Source organism: Sus scrofa, chromosome 10 (assembly GCF_000003025.6).
Source record: "Sus scrofa isolate TJ Tabasco breed Duroc chromosome 10, Sscrofa11.1, whole genome shotgun sequence".
In the NCBI taxonomy this organism is placed as follows: Eukaryota; Metazoa; Chordata; class Mammalia; order Artiodactyla; family Suidae; genus Sus; species Sus scrofa.
Window position 1 is genome coordinate 39,161,207 of NC_010452.4, and position 20,028 is coordinate 39,181,234.

At 47.0% G+C, this 20,028-nt stretch overlaps 1 protein-coding gene across 1 annotated transcript in view; it reads right to left on the bottom strand.

The window, feature by feature from the left end:
* The window catches only part of MKX (mohawk homeobox), a 76,607-nt gene extending 64,429 nt beyond the window's left edge, over positions 1 to 12,178 (bottom strand). The window contains exons 1-3 of the mRNA XM_021064711.1: positions 12,031 to 12,178; positions 9,712 to 9,978; positions 7,977 to 8,136 (exon numbers count right to left, since the gene is read on the bottom strand). Coding sequence (XP_020920370.1) covers positions 7,977 to 8,136; positions 9,712 to 9,899 — 348 coding nt within the window. The 5' untranslated portion in view covers positions 9,900 to 9,978; positions 12,031 to 12,178. The remainder of the gene's footprint in view (positions 1 to 7,976; positions 8,137 to 9,711; positions 9,979 to 12,030) is intronic.

Here is a 20,028-nt window from a genome sequence, read left to right on the forward strand (position 1 = left end):
CAAATGGAAAGAGGATCAAGGACCAAACCCTAGACACCTTCAGTGACGAAGAAGATGGGAGCATGCAAGACAGAGAGAGAGCAGACAAGGAGAGAGAGACAGAGAGAGTCAGAGAGAGAGCAATCAGACAAGGGGAGGGAGAGAGAGGCAGAGAGAGAGCAATCAGACAAGGGGAGGAGGAGAGAGGGGGAGAGAGACAGAGAGAGACAGACAGAGACACAGAGAGATAGACAGAGACAGAGCAATCAGACAAGGGGAGGAGGAGAGAGACAGAGAGAGACAGACAGAGACAGAGAGACAGAGAGACAGAAACAGAGCAATCAAACAAGGGGAGGAGGAGAGAGACAGAGAGAGACGGAGACAGAGAGATAGAGAGACAGAGAGAGAGCAATCAGACAAGGAGAGGAGGAGGGAGGGGGAGAGAGACAGAGAGAGACAGACAGAGACAGAGAGAGATAGAGAGACAGAGACAGAGCAATCAGACAAGGGGAGGAGGAGAGAGACAGAGAGAAACAGAGAAAGGGAGCAATCAGACAAGGAGAAGGTGGGGGGGGAGAGAGAGACAAAGACAGAGATAGCAATCAAACAAGGAAAGAGAGAGAGAGAGAGGAACCAAACAATACTCAGCTTGAAGCTAAAACGCAAGTGCTTCCAAACAGGTGTTGCCAAAGAAATGAACACTGTAAAACAAAATTAGTTCCACTGTTTTTTTTTAAGGTGTTACTGTATTTCTAGAGGCTAACATGGTACTTGACATTTCTTTTTAAATTCAAGCTATCATCAGTGTGTACCATCAGCTATACACACACGCGCGCACACACACACCCTGAAAGGCCATTATTTGCCTTAGTAACAAGGGTAAAACATGGAAAGAGGATTATGTCTTTCTGCTAATTTATTTATTCCGGAACAGGATCCCACAGTACTATGATTGTTTGTGTGGTGATGCGTGCACTAGAATTTCTTTCTTTGTTTTTTTGTTTACATTTATACTATAAATACACAATTTTCTCATAGTACTCAAGCTTTAATTAGTGAATGAATCTGTGGTGAATCCTACTTTAAAAACTAATTTTTTTGAAGTTCCCATCATGGCGCAGCGGAAACAAATCCGACTAGGAACCATGAGGTTTTGGGTTCGATCCCTGGCCTCGCTCAGTGGGTTAAAGATCTGGAGTTGTTATGAGCTGTGGTGTAGGTCGCAGATGCGGCTCGGATCTGGTGTTGCTGTGGCTGTGGTGTAGACCGGCAGCTGTCGCTCTGATTGGATCCCTAGCCTGGGAACTCCCATTTGCCATGGGTGTGGCCCTAAAATGCAAAACAAACAAAAAACAACAATTTTTTCATTTTTTTCCCCATGGGTAAAACATGGGAACTTTCCCAAATTATAGTTACACAAACTATATCGCATTTGAAATATATCTATATATATATATATATACACACACACATATACATAGATATATTTCACATTACTTCCCTTTGTGTCTTAAGCAATGATCGTTATCCTCTCAAGTTTCTGTGCAGTGGTCTAATATCTCACCATGGCATTTCAAAAGCCTTCGTCTCTACCAACCCCCTCTCTCTGCCAAGCTGTGCCATTATGACCATGGTTCAGTCTGACTCTAAATTCTACCTTCTCCAACCTCTACAAACCTACCGCCTCTACAACTTCTGGGACGATTCATTCAACAAACACAGGCTGAGGAGCTCTTGTGCTTTAGACACCGAGTTCCGTGCTAAGAATGAATACACGTTGTCCCTGCACATACAGAAGGACCAGCATTGAAGAGATGGCCATGCTTCGCCACAATACACGCGTGAACCTGCACCGTGGAAGCAGCACAGTCCCAATCATGGCCAAAATGTCCGTCCACATCCCTTGAACTGGGGATTTTATTTTATTTTATTTTTTATTGCTATTTTCAACACACTTCCCCCCCCCCCACTGTACAGCATAGGGACGAACTGGGAATTTTAGAACATTATTTTTTTGAACATCCTTCTCTTGTACTCCATCCACCTGAATGGACTGTAACAACCACCATCAATTTCAAGTATTGACGCCCTGTTGGGACTTAATCACCATTTTCAAATCCAACCCATGACCTGATAGCCTCTGATTCTTGTAAAATGGACAGACCTGGTTTCCTGTTCTGAGTTGGCTAAGAACATGCTGTGTGACAGGTTATTTATTTATTTGTTTTTTTTTGTTTTTGTTTTTGTTTTTTTTTTTTTTGCTTTTTAGGGCTGCATCGGTAGCCTATCGAAGTTCCCAGGCTAGGGGTCAAATCGGAGCTGCAGGTGCCGGCTACGCCACAGCCACAGCAACGCGGGATACTTAACCCATCAAGCGAGGCCAGTGATCGAACCCACAGACTCAAGGATACCGCTGTGCCAAAACGGGAAGTCCTGCTGTGTGAGTTTAGATAAGTCGATCGACTTTTCAGAACTTCAAACCTTTCATCTATAAAATGCATGAGATGGTTCCTAACATCCTTGCCAACGCTGAGAACTAAGATCTGTGAATACTGCCCACCCAGGCTCTCCTGCAAAAGTGTTAACCCATCTCTGTTACGGCTGGTACTAACCTACCTCTCCTCTTGGCCACCACCCTTTAGCGATCCGGTAGGTGTGTGTCCTTCTCTGTCCCTCTCACCCAAGGTGGCCTACGACTTCACCTATGTCTACATCACTTGTATTTATTAGAATCCAACTCCAAAACTTCTTTTGGGGACTTTCTTTACTAATCATATAATTTAGAGACTAATCTTAAATCTTAATGGACCTTCGCTCTTAATACAGCCCACAGATAGTTCCACATAGGGTAAAATTCAATTCTTATGAAACTCTTCATATTTTTATAAAAATGCAATGGACTTTTCATGTCAAAAAACATTAATACACTATAATTTTAACATACAAACATGGGGACCTATAAATATCACGTGGGATAAACTAATTTTTCACATACGGGAGTCACATCCTTTTTATGTTTTACATACTCATAGTTCTTACCAGAGTATATTCATTATACCATGAAAGATGTTCCATAAATGTTTGCTGGCATCTAACACAAGCTGTTTCTAAACTGATTTCATCAATTTGACTGGTACCCAATCTGCCAATATATTTACTCTGCCAGTAAATTATCAGAAATTTACAGTACAACCCAAGGGCTGGCTATAGTCTGGGGTGTTTAATATCTTCTTGTGTTAAGGTGTGCAAACAGCAGACAATAGCTGGTGAGAAAATTTGCCTAAATATTATTTTGCAATTGTTTTCCTGATGAATATAATGCAAATGCCATCTGTTTCACTGAAAGTAAAAACAGTCAGTTCAAATTTTCTACCTTTAACTTACTATGGATTCCTCCAGGTTATCATTCAAATTCTCTTGAATTCTATTTTACATGAAACAGGCCTTCTGAGCAAGGCTAGGTTCTGCAACAGCATCTTAATGTCAAACTCAGAGCTTTAAAAACACTGTGTTTTATAGGGAACGCTTAGAAAACCAAATATCTAGAAGCTGGAAGAGAAAACTAAGTACTTTTCATCCCACTCTAACAGAAGTGTTTACATTCATCATATTGACAGAGCAATCATTACGGTAAACCCAACGGGATATGCCGGCATCTGTCTACCTGTGAACACACAGAATTACCAACTCATATCTGTTTATTCAACTGAAATATTAAACACCTTATTTCTCCGCTATGTAGTGTAACACTCAGAATAATGTAGAAAGACTAATCTGAGATTTTGTTGAATATTTATCAGTGGCCATAATCCTTATTGTTGATAACTGCACATGTGTCTCAGTAAAACCACTCAACGCCAAACAAAAACAGAGCTATATCAACATAGGGGCAAAATCTCACAACACAGCAGATTTAACCAAATGGCACGTGGACGTAGCACAGGGATTTGAACCTTCTACTATGATTAACTAAATCCAATCACTAAAATGTAATCTCAAACTCCACTTGCATGGCACCCTGTGTTATGATCACGGAAAAAATCACCCAGAGTAGACATTTCACTCTCATAATCCAGGAAAAAAACATATATTTTAAATATATATATACAGAAACATGAGAAATAGTGAAGCCTGATACAGCCATTTGCCCTTTTTAAAACAACTTCTTCAGAGGTAATTATTCCCTAGGGAAGCTCCATATCCTACAAAAAGACAAAACCCCAACTGAACATCACTTTATATCATTCCACAATAAAGCAGTTTATATTTTGAGGGTAGAAAATATATTTTTAGAATGTGTGAACAATGGTCATGTCCAGTGGACTATTTTGGCTGGTTAAAGTCAAAACACATATACAAACACAAAAATCATCTCCCTGTTAATTTCATTAAAATGCTTATGTCTTATTAGCAATTTGCCAGGTTAATAATGCAAACAGTTATAGCACCTTAAGACAAGCTGCCAAGTCTAGGGGTAGAAAAATGTGAAAGTTGTGTCAATAACCTCTTTCTGTTTCATCTTTCCAGGATGAATAAAATGTAGGTGTTGATTACTGTCCTGAGAGCGTCTATTTATCAGGAAAAGTAACTTCTATGGTCTTAAACAAATTCCCTCCAGTACAGTTTCAGCTTTTTGTTCCTAGGCTTAATGGAGATTGCTGGCCAGGTTTGGCACCCTTCCTTGTCAATTTAAGAGTGGCAAAATAAGGCAAAAGTCCTTCTTACGAAAACTATGGCAGTACGGCACACAACCAAAAGGAAAACGTTAGATGTAAAAGAAATTTTCAAATGTGAGACAGTCTTGTTGTTAAGGAAATTTTCAAATGTGAGACATAATTGTTGTTAACAATTATGCTGATAATTTATTGATATCGCTTATGAGAAGCAGAGACAGGAGGTATTATAATCAGCAAGAAATAGAATTTGGAGCCAGTAATAAGGAGAACCCTAGATATTTTTCTACAGACATACAATATGACATATTTCCAGATATACTGAAAATAATAAAGTGAGTCATACTAGTGCCTGATTTGTAGACGTGTCATATTAAATAAAGATAATGAGATGCCCTCTGTGTTTTTCCTGGAATGGGATGGCTTTTAAGACTAGATCTTAGTCTGATTTCAAGACATTCTCCCGTTTTCAGGAAGACGTTTCGGGAAGTCACATGGTGATGACAGTGGTATTCCCCAGTTAGAACCTACTCAGTCTGCAGACATGTGCAGATAGTTTTCTCTATGGAAAGTACTGGGCTGGGAGGAAAAGGGTGCATAAGAATGAATAAGACGTGATCACTCTTCTCAAGCAGCCTGACTCCACGGGAGACATTTATTCAGTGGGAGAACCTGACTCCTAAAACAGGGGTCTAATTTGCAGGGCTCAAAAGCTGTATTCAGATCACAGCTTGCTATTTTTCCCCCAGAAGTAAAATGTATTTACATAATTTATTTGGTTTCCATAGAGTCAGAATTTGCTTTGGATGTTTAATACATGTCTGACTTAAACAAACCCCTTATATTCATAAATTTATACTTTCTTACATAGACATTCCATTATGCCTAATTGAGAATAACTGAATGATATATAAGGTTACTCTATACATTTTCATTCTGTCCATTTATTACTTTAGCGTTCCAGAAACCAACTTTACTTATTATAAAATTTGGGGATCATTAACCAGTATAAATTATAAATAATTACCTTTACCCCATTTAAAAATTATACATTTGTGTGCATTTTTATTTTCTGAAGACTAGTGTAAAAGAAAATGTAATGGGAAAAGTTTTTACTACATGAATAAAAACTTCATGTAAATTAGAAAAATGCAATAGTCTGGAGTTCCTGTCATGGCGCAGTGGGGACGAATCCGACTAGGAACCATGAGGTTGCGGGTTCGATCCCTGGCCTCGCTCAGTTGGTTAAGGATCCGGCATTGCCATGAGCTGTGGTGTAGGTGGCAGATGTGGCTCGGGTGTGGTGTTGCTGTGGCTGTGGTGTAGGCCGGCGGCAACAGCTCCAATTAGACCCCCAGCCTGGCAACCTCCATACGCTGTGGAAAAAGACGAAAGACAAAAAAAAAAGAAAGAAAAAAGAAAAGAAAAATGCAATAGTCTTACCAAGATTTTAATGTAAAAAGAACTGTTACGTGTACTTGTATCATTAGAGGTAGAAAATAATCTTATTCTGTATTAAAACGACAACTACTTATATTGCAGCTCAAAAAAACCTACTGCACATGAAAATATAAATGTCTCTGGTAATGACAATTAATACTTCTCATAACTAAAAATGTCCTAAGTATGCCATAAACATTTTTTGCTCTCCGTATGAAAGAATGGCAAGTATTAAGTATGGAACTATGTAATGTAATTAATAATCTGATGTTTTATTGCTGACATCACAGTGAAATATTTAAATAGCTCTATAAATTAGTGTACTTTCAAAATAAATAGCATACAGGTTTAAACTAAAACTTGAAAGTACGCATTTATTTTCAAAAGTCAAGTTTTTCTTGATTGGGGTAATTTATTTAAGAACTACTTTTGAAAATCATTGAAAGTTCATAGTTTTATGTCAAATAGATATTAAGCCAAGAACACTAAATTAATTATCCCCTCCAGTGCTGCAGCAAATCACTATTAATACTACTGCCTGTTAATATAAAGCAAAACAGATGTTTTTCACTACAACTGTATACCGAAAATAAGTAGACAAATGCATATTACAGTTTTAATAAGACTGAATACAAGTCAATTTTCATGCTTTGTCAAACCTTCCAGTAATTCCTAAAATGACAATCTTAAATACTCTGGAAAGCAATTTTTTGTTATCTAATAGTTAAATATTCTCCTTTATCTTGGGGTTCTTACTATAATTTTAACAGAATGACCAAAAGTTCACAAATGCAGTGATGCAGGGCTGGGATAATGCATGAGACTTCTCAGCTCTTTTAGCTCCTCCTCTTCTTTCTGAGGAAATGTGTTCTATCTGCATGCAGAAAAGTTCCTGTCACTCTATTTACCAAAGAAAACTGGTGTGATGGAAAGAGCATTTGATCTGAAATTACACTGTTTCCAGGCCTACCTCTACCCCTAATAACACACCCTCCTCCTGCCTTGGTTAACTCATCTGCAAAATGCTGCTAATACCTGCTCTACCTCACCCTGCTTTTGTGAATATCAGATAAAATGAAGGGGGGAAAAATAACCTTGTGAAATGTAAAGGAGCGCTGATCCCTAGAGAGGAAACAAACTTACACCATTTCTCTACATTCGACAAAGTAACCCAAGCACTTGAAACCTGCCTCTCCTTAACCCCAGGAGAAACACAGCAGCCGCAAAATTTTGTGGCTAAGGCCCAGGGTGCCTCATTAAAAAAAAAAAAAAAAAATCCCAAACCCACTTTTAGCCCTTCCAACCCATCTCCTAGCTCTGTAAAATTGAAGGTTATCCCATTCTTGACCTTGAACATGGGGGCCGTAAAGGGGGATGCCTTCCTGCCTGGTTTTCAAGGTGTGGGTCCAGGGCCAGGAGAACGGGTCAGAAATACAAAAGAGCGTCCCCATCCAAGACCGACTACTGAATCACAAACTCCTGGGGGCGGCCCAGCAATCTGGGTTTTAACAAGTCCTCCAGGCGATTCGGATGCAGACTCGAGTGTGAAAAATCACTGCGGGGTAGTTCCATCCGCAGGCCTCTACATGGGGCCCCAGAATCCAGACTCCCAGACACCTTGTCCGAACTGTGCGCTTGCCTTTTCACGGCCCTCTTTAACACCATACAACCCTCTGGAACCAAGCTTAGAAAAGATGGGAGGAAACCCGGACACCCTGCTCACAACAGCGCTCTGTCCCTGTGCCAGCCCCTCACCACCCTGGGCCAGAGGAAGCAGAGCGCGGGCGGCCCTCTCCGCCCCAGCCTGCCCGTCCTGCCCAGCAGCGGGGAGGTGGAAACCCGCCGCGCCGCCCCGGAGCCCCGCAGGGCTGGTGGCCCGATTACCTGCACTAGCGTCATCTGCGAGCCGAGCGCCAGGAGTATCTTCTCCGTCTTGGTTGGGTACGGGTTGTCGCGGTGCTTGTAAAGCCACTGCTTAAGGGGCCGCGCCATGTCTTGCAGGGCCTGCCTCTTGTGCCTCACCTTCCCGCCGTTCTGCCGGGCCCTGCGACACCGGAGAGGAGGGGCCCGGTGAGCCGCGCCGGCCCAGCACCCAACGCTCCCGCCCGCGCCCCGACGGAGAGGCCAGGCAGAGGTGGGAGCCACACGCTGTCCGGGTGGGATCAGCCTTTGCTGGGCCTCTGGCTTCGAAATACCCTTGGCGGTCACAGGAGGGGCAAAGGCAGTCAAGGCCAACAGGTTTGCACTGAAAGGGGGAATATCTCGAAGCCAGAGATTACAGGTACAGGTGACTTGAAGATCACTGTTATTCACGCCACAGATCTGCGCTGCAGGGCTGTCACAGGCCCTGGCCCGCCGGCACCGCGCCCTCCAGGGGCCTGGCCTCTCAGGCAGCGCGGCGGCTGCGGCCTCCTCTCGAATGTTCTTTGGGGACTCAAGCCCTGGGGCTTCCCGTCCCCTGTGGTCAAAGGAAAGGTGCCCACTGGGCGTGGGGAATGAAGCAAGGGAGGGTGGCCGCCCCGCTGCCCCGGTTCTTTTCAAGCCCTCCGGATTCCTTGGATCCTCTGGGTAAAGGGGGAATTTTCCAAGAAAGATGCAGAACCTTAAAAAAAACAACTCTCGGGGGCCTTTCCACTACAGTTTAAAACTATGGAAAGGTCTGGCCAGCAAGTAAAGTAAAAAGACCTCAGGAAAATCGTATTCAAAGGAGGAAGAGATAGAGCAGCGGGGCCGGGCGGTGGGCGCTGCGCTCCCCGGCGGCTCCGGGAGGTGTCGCCGCGCCGCCGCCTCCGGGGCTTCTGCCTCTTTAAACACTTTGAAATGCAATTCCAGCCGCGAGGACCGGTAGTCACATTTTGACGAAACCTAATCTCTATTTTACCAAGCAGCCACGCCGCAGAACAAGCAGCTGATGCAATCTTTCAGGTGGAGCGGGCCCGGGCGGCCGCCCCTCCCCCCGCCGGGAGCTCGCTCCCGCGGCCGCAGGGACGTGGTGGGGCTACAGATGGCCCTCCGCGCCTCTGCAGCCACAGCAGCTGGCGGCCCGCGAGCTCTCGCCCAGCCGCAGCCCCTGGCCCCCTAAACCGAAACCCGGTCGGTGGAGCCGCGGCACCCCCGCCCCTCCCGGCTCCGGGCTCTCAGCTGGCCCCGCGGAGCCGCGCGCATCCCGGGCGCCCAGCGGGGAGCCGACCTTCCTGACACCTTGGCCAGGCCCAGTCGCGACAAGAGAGAGGAAGCCCCGGGGACGGCCTGACCTGGGAAGCCCCGACTGCCTGGCCCCGCTCCGTGCCTCTGCCGCGCCCTCAGCCCCGCCTCCGCACCGGAGAGAGACGAATAACCCCCCATCCTGAGGTCCACGCAACGAGGACTAAGGACAGTTTCAGGGGTCCTCAGTTTTCCACGATTCTCTTTCGAGCTGTTCTAACGAATCGGTCCCCCCGTATTTTGATCAACTAATACCTTAACTGAGAACGCAGAGACAGGGAGGCGGAGACCTATCCTCCCTGCATAACTCCGGGCCCCCAACCTTGGGCCCGGTTGCCACTCGCCCGCCCTCGCTGCTCAGCGCCCACAACCCTCCCGGCTGTGGGCAGGCAGGGCCCGCGGGGAGTGCGCCTACCCGGTCCTTCGGTGTCGCAGGCCCAGGTTGTCCTTGAGGGGCGGGCCGTCCGTAATGCCCACCTCGGGGCGGGCGTGGGGACTGTCCAGGACGCCGCCGTAGGGCCGGCCGCCCCGCTCCCGCTCCGAAGCGCCTCGGTCCTCAAAAAGCACCGCGCCGCTGAGCTTGTTGAAGACGATGGTGTTCATGGTGCAGACGGGCAGGGGCGCGCGGCACAGCCGCAGGGCCTCCGGGCCGGGCCGCCAGGAGCTCCGCAAGGCTCGGGTTCTGGAAGATAAAGATACATCACATTACTCCCGGGGAGCGCTCACACTCCTGAGCGTCCCCAGCCCCGAACTTGGCCGCGGCGCCGGGCTGCGGAGCCCAGGGGAGGAGCGGCGCCGCCGCACCTGAACGCAGGGACCCCCGCCTCCCCCTACTTGGCTACTCCGCTCCCCCGCCCCGTCACTCGCCCCCAATAATCCCGGGACAGGTACCCACCCTTCTCTTTGCCCGAGCTATCCAGCCCCCAAGGAACTTCAACCAGGAACAGTTTACCCGCGGAAGCAAAGGAAAGGAATTCCTGAAAGAGCCTTCCTGAGTTGGTTTTAATCGGGAAGAAGCACCCTCCGGAAAGCGGAGAATAGGCGCGGGGCTGCGCGTGGTTCTTCAATCACAACAGAAGACAAAAGCCTCTCAGAGCTCCCACTCGGGTCGTAAGGAGGGGTTGGAAGCAAGGGAAAATTTGGGGTAAAATGAACAACCGCATCCGCAAGCCCCAGTTAATGAGTCCCAGGCCATACCGGGATTTCGGGGATTTGCATGTTTTCTAGATCCTGGATGGTTTGGCTGAAACCCCTGCGTCCTTATTCCGGCTACAGTCCTTGGGGTAGGGGTGAGGGCAGGGAAAGTTAGCAAATTCCATAGCTAGGAAGTTCAGTGGCGTTGGGGACTAATGCACCAAACTCTTCCCCTCCCCGCCTGAGTCTCCTACCATCCCCCAGCCCGCTCCCGGATGCACAGGGTCCTGGCCCCCAGCCGCTTGTCACTGTCGGGCCCCTTCAGCAGCACGGGTGCGAGCCGCCAGCCCAGACAGAGCCTGTCTACACCCACCCCTCTCTGCGGTCTAGGAGAACCACCTCAGAAGTTACAAGGGTGTTAGGAGCGGAAAGAGGCATCGCGGTCCCCTCACCGCCTGGCCTGGAGCTGCCCCCGTCGGGGAAAGCCGCCAGCTCACCCCCCGGTTCGCGGCGTCCAGGAGCCTCTGCCCGACACTCGCGAGCCTCAGGGGTGGGTCAGCGCCGCCGTGGAGCAGTCGGGTTACCGCCCCATCTTCCCTCCCCGCGCCTGGGGGGCAGCTCGCGTTCTCGCCGCCAGTGCCCCCTCATCCTGCCCCGCCCCCGCCAGGGCTGCCACCCCCGCACACACTGAGGCCCTGCCAGCGAGGGCCCGCGCTCGCCAACGCCCCCGCCCCGCCCTCCACGACACGGCCTCGCGCGACGTTTAGGGTCGCGACCACAGCGACGAAACGGCAGATCCCGTCGGTGTTTGTGGGGAGACGAAGTCAGACCTCTGCCGGCGGCCTGGTGTACCGTCGGGCTGAGCCCTCCTGCGCAGACAGGTATGTGTCTGGGGTGTGCGCACAGCCTCAGCGCTAAGTGTGAAAGCAAATGTCCGTGTTCGAAGTCCCTGTTCTGCGGTCAGGACGCACCTTTTCTTTTTAAATCAGTGCGCGTAGTGATCTGCGTTGAGGCTGCTGTGTTCACCAGGCCAGGTCCCTTGGTCCCCACCTCAGCCCAGTCCTGTCTGTAGCAGTGTATTTTTCCCAGCGGCCGCACCGCGAAGTTTACCTGGGAAGACCCTCCCTGCTCCCAAGCCCACCCAGGGGTCACCGCCACCGAGCCCGCGCGGTGTGGGTTTGCAGTCGGCAGGCGTGGCGGGAGAGGGCGTTGAAGGTCCGCGGGCAGGATCCTGGCCCCCGAGGCCCGCACACGGTCCCCAACGCCGCTTCTTGGCCCCCGAGCTCCCCACTTACCCGGATTCACGCCACAATGTTGCTCGAGAAGCTCCCTCCCTGCGGAACCGTCCCGCCCAATGCCAGCGTACAGTTTTAAGCCAAGGAGGCGCGGCCAGGTGGGCTCCCCGGCTCCTCGCAGACCCTCGGGCCAGCCTTGGCCGCCACCCCCCTCCCCGGGAGCGTCGCGGGTGGACCTCGGAGGGAGGTGGGGGAAGGGCGGGGAGAGCCCAGGCGCCCGGGATAGAGGGAAGGAGAGGTTCGGAGCCGAAGCGAGTATTCCTCCCCGCCGCCCCGCGCGGGGACGCCGCGAGCGCCGGCAGTACCTGTGGCCGGGGGGCCCGCGGCCGGCGGCAGGGCAGCTGGCTCTCCCGCGTCGAGACTAGGCGCACTCCCATCCCCGCCGCATGTTCTCGGTGCGGGCTCCGGCGCGCTCACCGCCGCCACCGCCGGCGTCGCGGCTTTATTTACCCAGACGGGCGCGCGCGGCCCGGGAACAGGAATACCCGGGCCTTCTCATGTTTCCTGACTGCCCAGCCCAGCCGGCGAACATCCTGCGGGCGCGGTATCCACGTTCCCGGGCCAGCGAGAGGAAGCCTCTGCGAGGACGGCAGTTAACCCTCGCGGAGGAGCTGATGCCGCCGGCGCCGCCGAGGGGCCCCAGGGCCGCCTCGTCCTCTCCGGCCGGGCAGAGCTCCCAGATCCGTCCGTCGGCCTCGCGGGCGTGAAGCAAAAGGGGCGATTCCCTTCGCGCGTAGGGGAGAAATTGGAGAAGCCGCCAGCAGCGGGCGGCTCGGGCGCTGGCAGCTGAGCGGCCGCGGTGCACATCCCGCGTCTTAGCTTTCGGCCAGCGTGGAGGCCAGGCTGGAGCGGGCACTGCGGCGTGCCCTTTATTTCCCTCGTGGTTAGCGGAGTGAAGTTTAGTGAGAGCTCGCTTTGCGCTCATAACGCGTGAGAGCGTCTGCAGGAGGTGCCTGCGCCCCGGGAGCCTCTTCCCTTGTGTCACTGAGCTTCCGCGATCCTGGCGGTCTGCAAACCGGGCACGCAGTCACCTTCCAGGGCCAGCGCGGGGGAGGAGGGAGGCGAGGCGGGAGCGAGGCGGGCTCAGGTGCCCAACCCCTCGGCGACCCAGGTGTGGAGGAGAAGGCGCGTGCAGGGCCTGGGTTTGCATGGAGCAAGGTGGATAGAACTTTCTGGAAGAATCCGGAGCCTGGACCCAGTGCAGGGAGAGAATAGCCTATCAGAGTCTCATATTAGTGATACTTGAGTCTATCTTATGGGTGATGCTTGCCTTCCCGCCATCACCCCCAAATATGAGAGTGGCAAAACCTGTGGCTTGGCTGCCACTGGAGGCCCAGAGCTTCTTGCGGCCTCTGTGATCCTGCAGGCGCCGAGCACCAAGCCGCCCGGCCCGCCTTCTCACCTCCGGCCTCCTTTCATCTTTTTAAAAGAGCAAAAGTAGATTTCCCCCAAACCTTAACGTTATGGAATCATTTGTTCTTTTTTCTCTAAAAGTGGCTGGCCAGCCCGGGGCAGCGGCCCACCTAAGCTTTCTCCTTTTATGTGGCCTGGAATTGGTTAAAATGTGCACTAAAGCTACTTTTTTCCAACACTAATCACCCCCGAATTTTCCATTACGTTATCACCCCAAATACGCGACTGAATACAGGCAGGGACACAATCTAAAGCAGAACGGGGGCGTAGGTTTGAATTTTTGCTTATCGGACAGATAAATATTATCACTTGATCACGTTTCCCTGACGTCCTTGGTTCTTTATCATATGATTTGTGGCTGTGGTCTTACATCTTGTCCTTGGCGCTGCACTTGACTTCTGCAGGGTGGGTTCAGTGCAAACGTGAGTCTCAGACCTCACCTTGGGTACTTAAATTCAGGGATACATCATAAAATTTCAGCCACAGACTTGCAGCGAATAAGTTTTGTAACAAAAGCAGGTCTAATTTATAATTCATAGGAGGAAAGAGACTGGTTCTCTTCTAAGGCCTCTGTGACTGATGGTGGTCACCAGACATTCTGATGAAGTCAACTGTCACACCCCCTCTGACATACATTTTGGTCAGCTGTGCTGTGAAAACACCAGGCATGTAGGCAGTTGCTTGCAATTTCACAGCATTCTACTGACTGATGTAGCTCTTTGCTGTAGTATAATAGGCTAGTACGGGACAAATGAATTTTGTTTTAGTCTTAACTGTATTTACCCAACCTTAAAATGCATTTCGAGGACTTTGTTTTAAGGCATTTTTACATGAAAGATCATTAAAAATCTGACATATGCAGCAAAAAATCTTTCTGCGAAATGTTTTTGTTATTGGTTGTTGGAATAATATACACTTTGGTCTCACATTAAGTCACTGAAAAACTAATACATGGTAATAATTCCTTTAGACTAGTTGAATAATAGAACCCATTTAAAAATAAAAGAACAACAGAGAGTCTTTTAAATTTTTCATTTTAAAATGAAATAGTGTGGAGAATCACTCTGTAATATACAAATGAGTATATGTTGTATGCTGGACCAGAATCTTATTTTTGCAAGTGTCACCCCCTAAGTCAGAGTGAAATTTTTTTTTCATTTTAATTCACAGTACAGATGCATTTATCGTTATCTTAAATCTCATCTTTTTCTAAATATTCCAATCTCAGCATATGAAATGCTGTATTATAATTCTTACCCCAGAAGTAAAACTTTCAGTTTTAGAAAGCACTATCAGAAGATTTAAGAAAGTGTGTGTAGTTTGTGAGAGAGAAGCCACATATGGGGGGGAGAACCCGAAAACTTAGGCCAGAGGGCAGAAGACAAGCTCTAATCTTAATTTCTGGTTAATTTGATGTTGGTTTAGCCTGAATTTACTAAGGTGTAAAATGAAGACACTAGGTTTTCCACAGACTTCCCTTCCGCTGCTAAGATGTTTTTTAAAATGTGAAAGTAACCATTGGTATTGCTAAAACTAGAAGAATGTTAAGTAAGAACATTTGGCAGAAATCTTAATCCATTCTGTTGGACTTTGAGTGCAGTTATAAATGGGAGTATTTTAACTTTCTAATAAAGAACAAAAATTCAGAAGCCTTCACTTTAAGCCTTGATATTTTACCAAGGAACCTGCCATTTCAAAGCAATTATTGGTCAAAGTTTTTGAAAATAATGATGGCTTTTAAACTCTCTTTTCCAGTTATTACTTCTAAGCAATGAAATGAATTACAAAGCTAGGGAACAACTGTTGCTTCCCATCCAAATGGTATAAAATGATAAATTTAAGAACATATCACAGGTCCACCTCACACTTGGCCAGTCTGACTTGTAAAGATACACACTGGAGTGTGTAAGTGAACAATGTACCAGCTAGTGAAAGATGCATTGTAGAAATATCTTAAATGAACTAGGAGAGTGCACAGGCCCCAAAGGATCTCACCAGGTATTTTTGCTTTGTTTGGAATTTAATTTTTTTTTTTTTTCTTTTTGCCATTTCTTGGGCCGCTCCCGCGGCATATGGAGATTCCCAGGCTGGGGTCGAATCAGAGCTATAGCCACCAGCCTATGCAACAGCCACAGCAACACGGGATCCCAGCCTCGTCTGCAACCTACACTACAGCTCACGGCAACGCCGGATCCTTAACCCATTAAGCAAGGCCAGGGATCGAACCTGCAACCTCATGGTTCTTAGTCGGTTTCGTTAACCACTGCGCCACGACTGGAACTCTGTCTTTTTGTCTTTTTTAGGGCCGCGCCCACAGAATATGGAGATTCCCAGGCTAGGGGTCTAACCCGAGGTGTAGCCTCTGGCCTATGCCACAGCCACAGCAATGCAGGATTCGAGCCTCATCTGCGACCTACACCACAGATCACAGCAATGCCAGATCCTTAACCCACTGAGCGAGGCCAGGGATCGAACCCGCAACATCATGGTTCCTAGTCGGATGCGTTAACCAGTGAATCACGATGGGAACTCCTGGAATTTAATTTTAATTGCATCCATAATACAGAATAAATTCTCTCAGAGAGGGTCTTCTCCATAAATGCCCTCTCAAACATCAAAACACAAGTGAACGTCCTTCCTCAGCCAGCCCCACCCAATCACATGCCTCAGAGGCAGCCATCAAGAGGTGGCCGTCCTTTCAGCCGTTTTCTGCACAGTCACATATATGAATACAAACAAATCATTATAGTTTTGTTTTATGAATTTTTTAAATGAATGCTTTATAGAGGTGTACACACACACACCCAAACTAAAAGTTGCTTTTTCACTCAGTCATTTCATAAGACAATTGTCATATTGATCCATACAAATGGCACTCCATCTTTTTAACCTGTTTATCCATTCTGCTACAAACGTCTCTCTTTTCGGGTTTCACTATTAGAAACATTAATACCCTTGTGTATCATTCTTTCTGCACGTGTGTAAGCATTTCTCAAGGAATAGCTAACAGAGATAGAATTGCTGGGTTGAAGGAAACAGGATTTTTTTTTTTTTTTTTTTTTTTTTTTGTCTTCTTAGGGCCTCACTTATGGCAGGCATATGGAGGTTCCCAGACCAGGGGTCTAATCGGAGCTGTAGCTGCCGGCCTACGCCACAGCCACAGAAATGCAGCATCTGAGCTGCGTCTGTGACCTACACCACAGCTCACGGCAATGCCGGATCCTTAACCCACTGAGGGCAAGGCCAGGGATCAAACCTGCAACCTCATGGTTCCTAGTCAGATTCGTTTCCACTGCGCCACGATGGGAACTCCATAAAATAATTTTAAATTTACAAAAATACACACAGAGAATGCATATACCCTTCATGCCGGGAAACAAGATTTTTAAATGTTGATAGAGCCTCCCAAATTTTCTCCCAGCCTACACCCAATCAAATCTCCATTTCCTCACATGCTGCACAGCGTTTCATTTGTTTGCCCTTCGTTTGCTTGCCTATAATAAAATGATGTCTCATTGTTTGAGACACTCTTCATTTATTTGTAGGCCATTTGTATTTCTTTTCTTTTCTTTTTTTTTGCCAGCCTACACCACAGCCACAGCAACTGGGCATCTGAGCCGTGTCTACAACCTACACCACAGCTCACAGCAACGCTGGATCCCTAACCCAATGAGCGAAGCCAAGGGATCGAACCTGTGTCCTCATGGATGCTAGTCGGGTTCATTAACCACTGAGCCACAACAGGAACTCCCATTTGTATTTCTTAATCGAAGAAATTTGCTTATATCCTTACCGTGTGCCTTATTCATTTATAAAAATTTTCTTTTGACATCATTTTTCTGTGACATATACACTTTATATTCTGAGAATATGTATTGAGAAGACTGCCTTTGACCTGTCTTGTCTTTTGCCTTCCAGAAGGTTTAAGCCTGAATAAAGGTCAATAGAGTGTCTTTTCCTTTATGGCATCTGGGTTTTGTGTCTTTCTCACAAAGGCTTTTTCTATATTTTCTTCTCATACTTTAAAAATTGTTTTCACTCAACTCCTTAATGCTTCTGGAATGAATGTGTATATGTTGTGAGGGAGAAATCAAATTTGACTTTTTTTCTTCTCCAGTGGAACGACCAGTTATTCCTATGGAATTTATTAAAGCATTTTCCTCCATCAATGTGAGGTAAGTTTTCTCCTTTCCATATGTAAGTTGGTCTAACAAGGGTTTGGGAGATGTGACAGAACACCCTATAGACTGTAATACATTTAATCTTCAAATTTTTAAAACCATCTTGCACTCCAAAGACTTCCAATATTATTCTGTTTCTAATTTCAGAACATGTCAAGTATGGGAATCGTGATGTACATGGCCTGGTTATGGTTCTCATTTAGAAGGCTAATTCAATACTGTTCTAGGATGAAGTGGCCGATTTTTCTGTCCTGGTTCTGCTCAGAAGCAGGACTGCAGTCTCAGGCAGCCATAATCTTCAGACTAGAGCACAGCTGATCGGAGCTCTTCAAACACATCATACAACCAAGTGATACAAGATTATTTGTAAAGTCATGATTCGAAAAAGGGAAAATTCATCTTTCTTCTTACTCAATTCCATATGGAAGAAGGAACATGCATGAACTTTTTTCGCAGGGTGGCCAGGTCAAGGAGTGCATATTAGGCAAATTCAGTGTGAACAAAAATGGGAAAACTTTCTCACTGCGATGTCTAAAAAACATTAGCTACATGTAAGTGTAGAAAATACAAGTAATAGGAGTTCCCGTCGTGGCGCAGTGGTTAACGAATCCGACTAGGAACCATGAGGTTGCGGGTTCGGTCCCTGCCCTTGCTCAGTGGGTTAACGATCCGGCGTTGCCGTGAGCTGTGGTGTAGGTTGCAGACGTGGCTCGGATCCCGCGTTGCTGTGGCTCTGGCGTAGGCCAGTGGCTACAGCTCCGATTCAACCCCTAGCCTGGGAACCTCCATATGCCGCGGGAGCGGCCCAAGAAATAGCAACAACAACAACAACAAAGACAAAAGACAAAAAAAAAAAAAAAAAAAAAAAAAAGAAAATACAAGTAATAAGCAGTCAGCAGAGCTGAGATCCAGGTGGGTTAATGTCTTCTACTTTGTAGAGCTCGAGGCAGGACCCGAGGTAACCCAGGAGCCCTGGTAACTTAGACTGCATCTTTTTCTCCTGATTCTAAAATATCTTCATTAACTGCCAACAACTATTGAGTCTTTACTACATTATGCACATGAAAATACAATATATACTGGGGTCCTGGAGAATATATCTGTTCTCAAAATATGCATACTGGAATGACTAGAATTACTAGAATATCTTTCACAAGAGCTGTGGTGTAGGTTGCAGGTGTGGCTTGGATCTGACGTGGCTGTGGCTCTGGCATAGGCTGGTAGCTACAGCTCTGATTAGATCCCTAGCCTGGGAACCTCCATATGCCGAGGGGGCAGCCCTAGAAAAGACAAAATTAAATCAATCAATCAATCAATCAAATAAATAAATAAATAAAATAAATAAAATTTAGTTACTGTATCAAGCTTTAGGTTGATCTCCCCCACCTGGCGCATACTCAGTCCATGCTTCTTGCTCCTTTCTGCATAGGATAAGTTCACCAAAGGAATGCATGTGAACAAAAGTGACCTATGTGACTTCTGCTTGCCATGCTTAAAGAGAAATTGCTTGGCCTCCTTTTTGATGCTTCCCTGTTACAAGGGCTGCAACATGGATGTGGGAGTGGCCAAAATCTATTGATCAGATGACAACCCCAAGAACAGCAGAGCTAGCGGCAAGTCGAAAGGAGCCTGGGGCCTTGGGTGAGAGCTTGAGTGAGAGCTCTCTGGCCTGGTCTCAGCAAACTTTTTCTGTAAAGGACCAGATAGTAAATGCTTTGGGTTTCGTGGGTCATAAGGTATTTATTCAACTCTGCCATGTGTAGTGCAAAAGTAGCCATGGACAATACTTAACTACAAATGAGTTGTGAATAAGTATTGCTGTGCTCCAGTAAAACTTTATTTAATGGACACTCAAGATTGAATTTTATATAATTTTCATATGCCACAGAATATGCTGGTTTTGATTTTTTAAGCCATTTAAAGATATAAAAACTGAACATATAAGTATGACTGGGTCACCTCGCTGGACAGCAGAAATTGACATAACACTGTAAATCAACTATACTTTATTTAAAAATCAAAAAAAAAAATGGAGTTCCCATTGTGGCTCAGAGGAAACAAACCTACTAATATCCAGGAGGATGCAGGTTTGATCCCTGGCCTTGCTCAGCAGGTTAAGGATCTGTTGTTGCTGTGAGCTGTGGTGTAGGTTGCAGACCAACCCTTAGCCTGGGAACTTCCATATGCCATAGGTGTGGCCCTAAAAAGCAAAAACAAAACAAAACAACAAACAAACAAACAAAAACCCTATAAAAAAAAGACAAAAATATTCTTTTTAAAAAAAAATTGAATCAGAACTGTAGCTGCTGCTGACGCTAGAGTGACGGCAATGCAGGATCCAAGCTGCGTCTCTGACCTGCTCCACAGCTCACAGTAACACTGGATCCTTAACCCACTGAGCAAGGCTAGGGGTAAAACCCATGTTCTCATGGGGGCTAGTCAGGCTCATTACTGCTGAGCCACAGTGGGAACTTCCTGTAAAGACTATTCTTAAGTTAGAAACAAACAGACAGAGAGCAGGCTAGATTTGACCCCAGGCTGTGTTTGCCAGCCCCCAACCTAGGCTGCTGGACAGGAATGGAGACAATAAACTTCCCAGTCTTTGTCACCATCTGTTGGGATTTCTGGCCAAAGGAACTTAGCCTCATCATGCACACCTGGTAAAGATGCCCTTAGTTACCATGGGTGGGCTTAAGAAAAGTGTGTGTT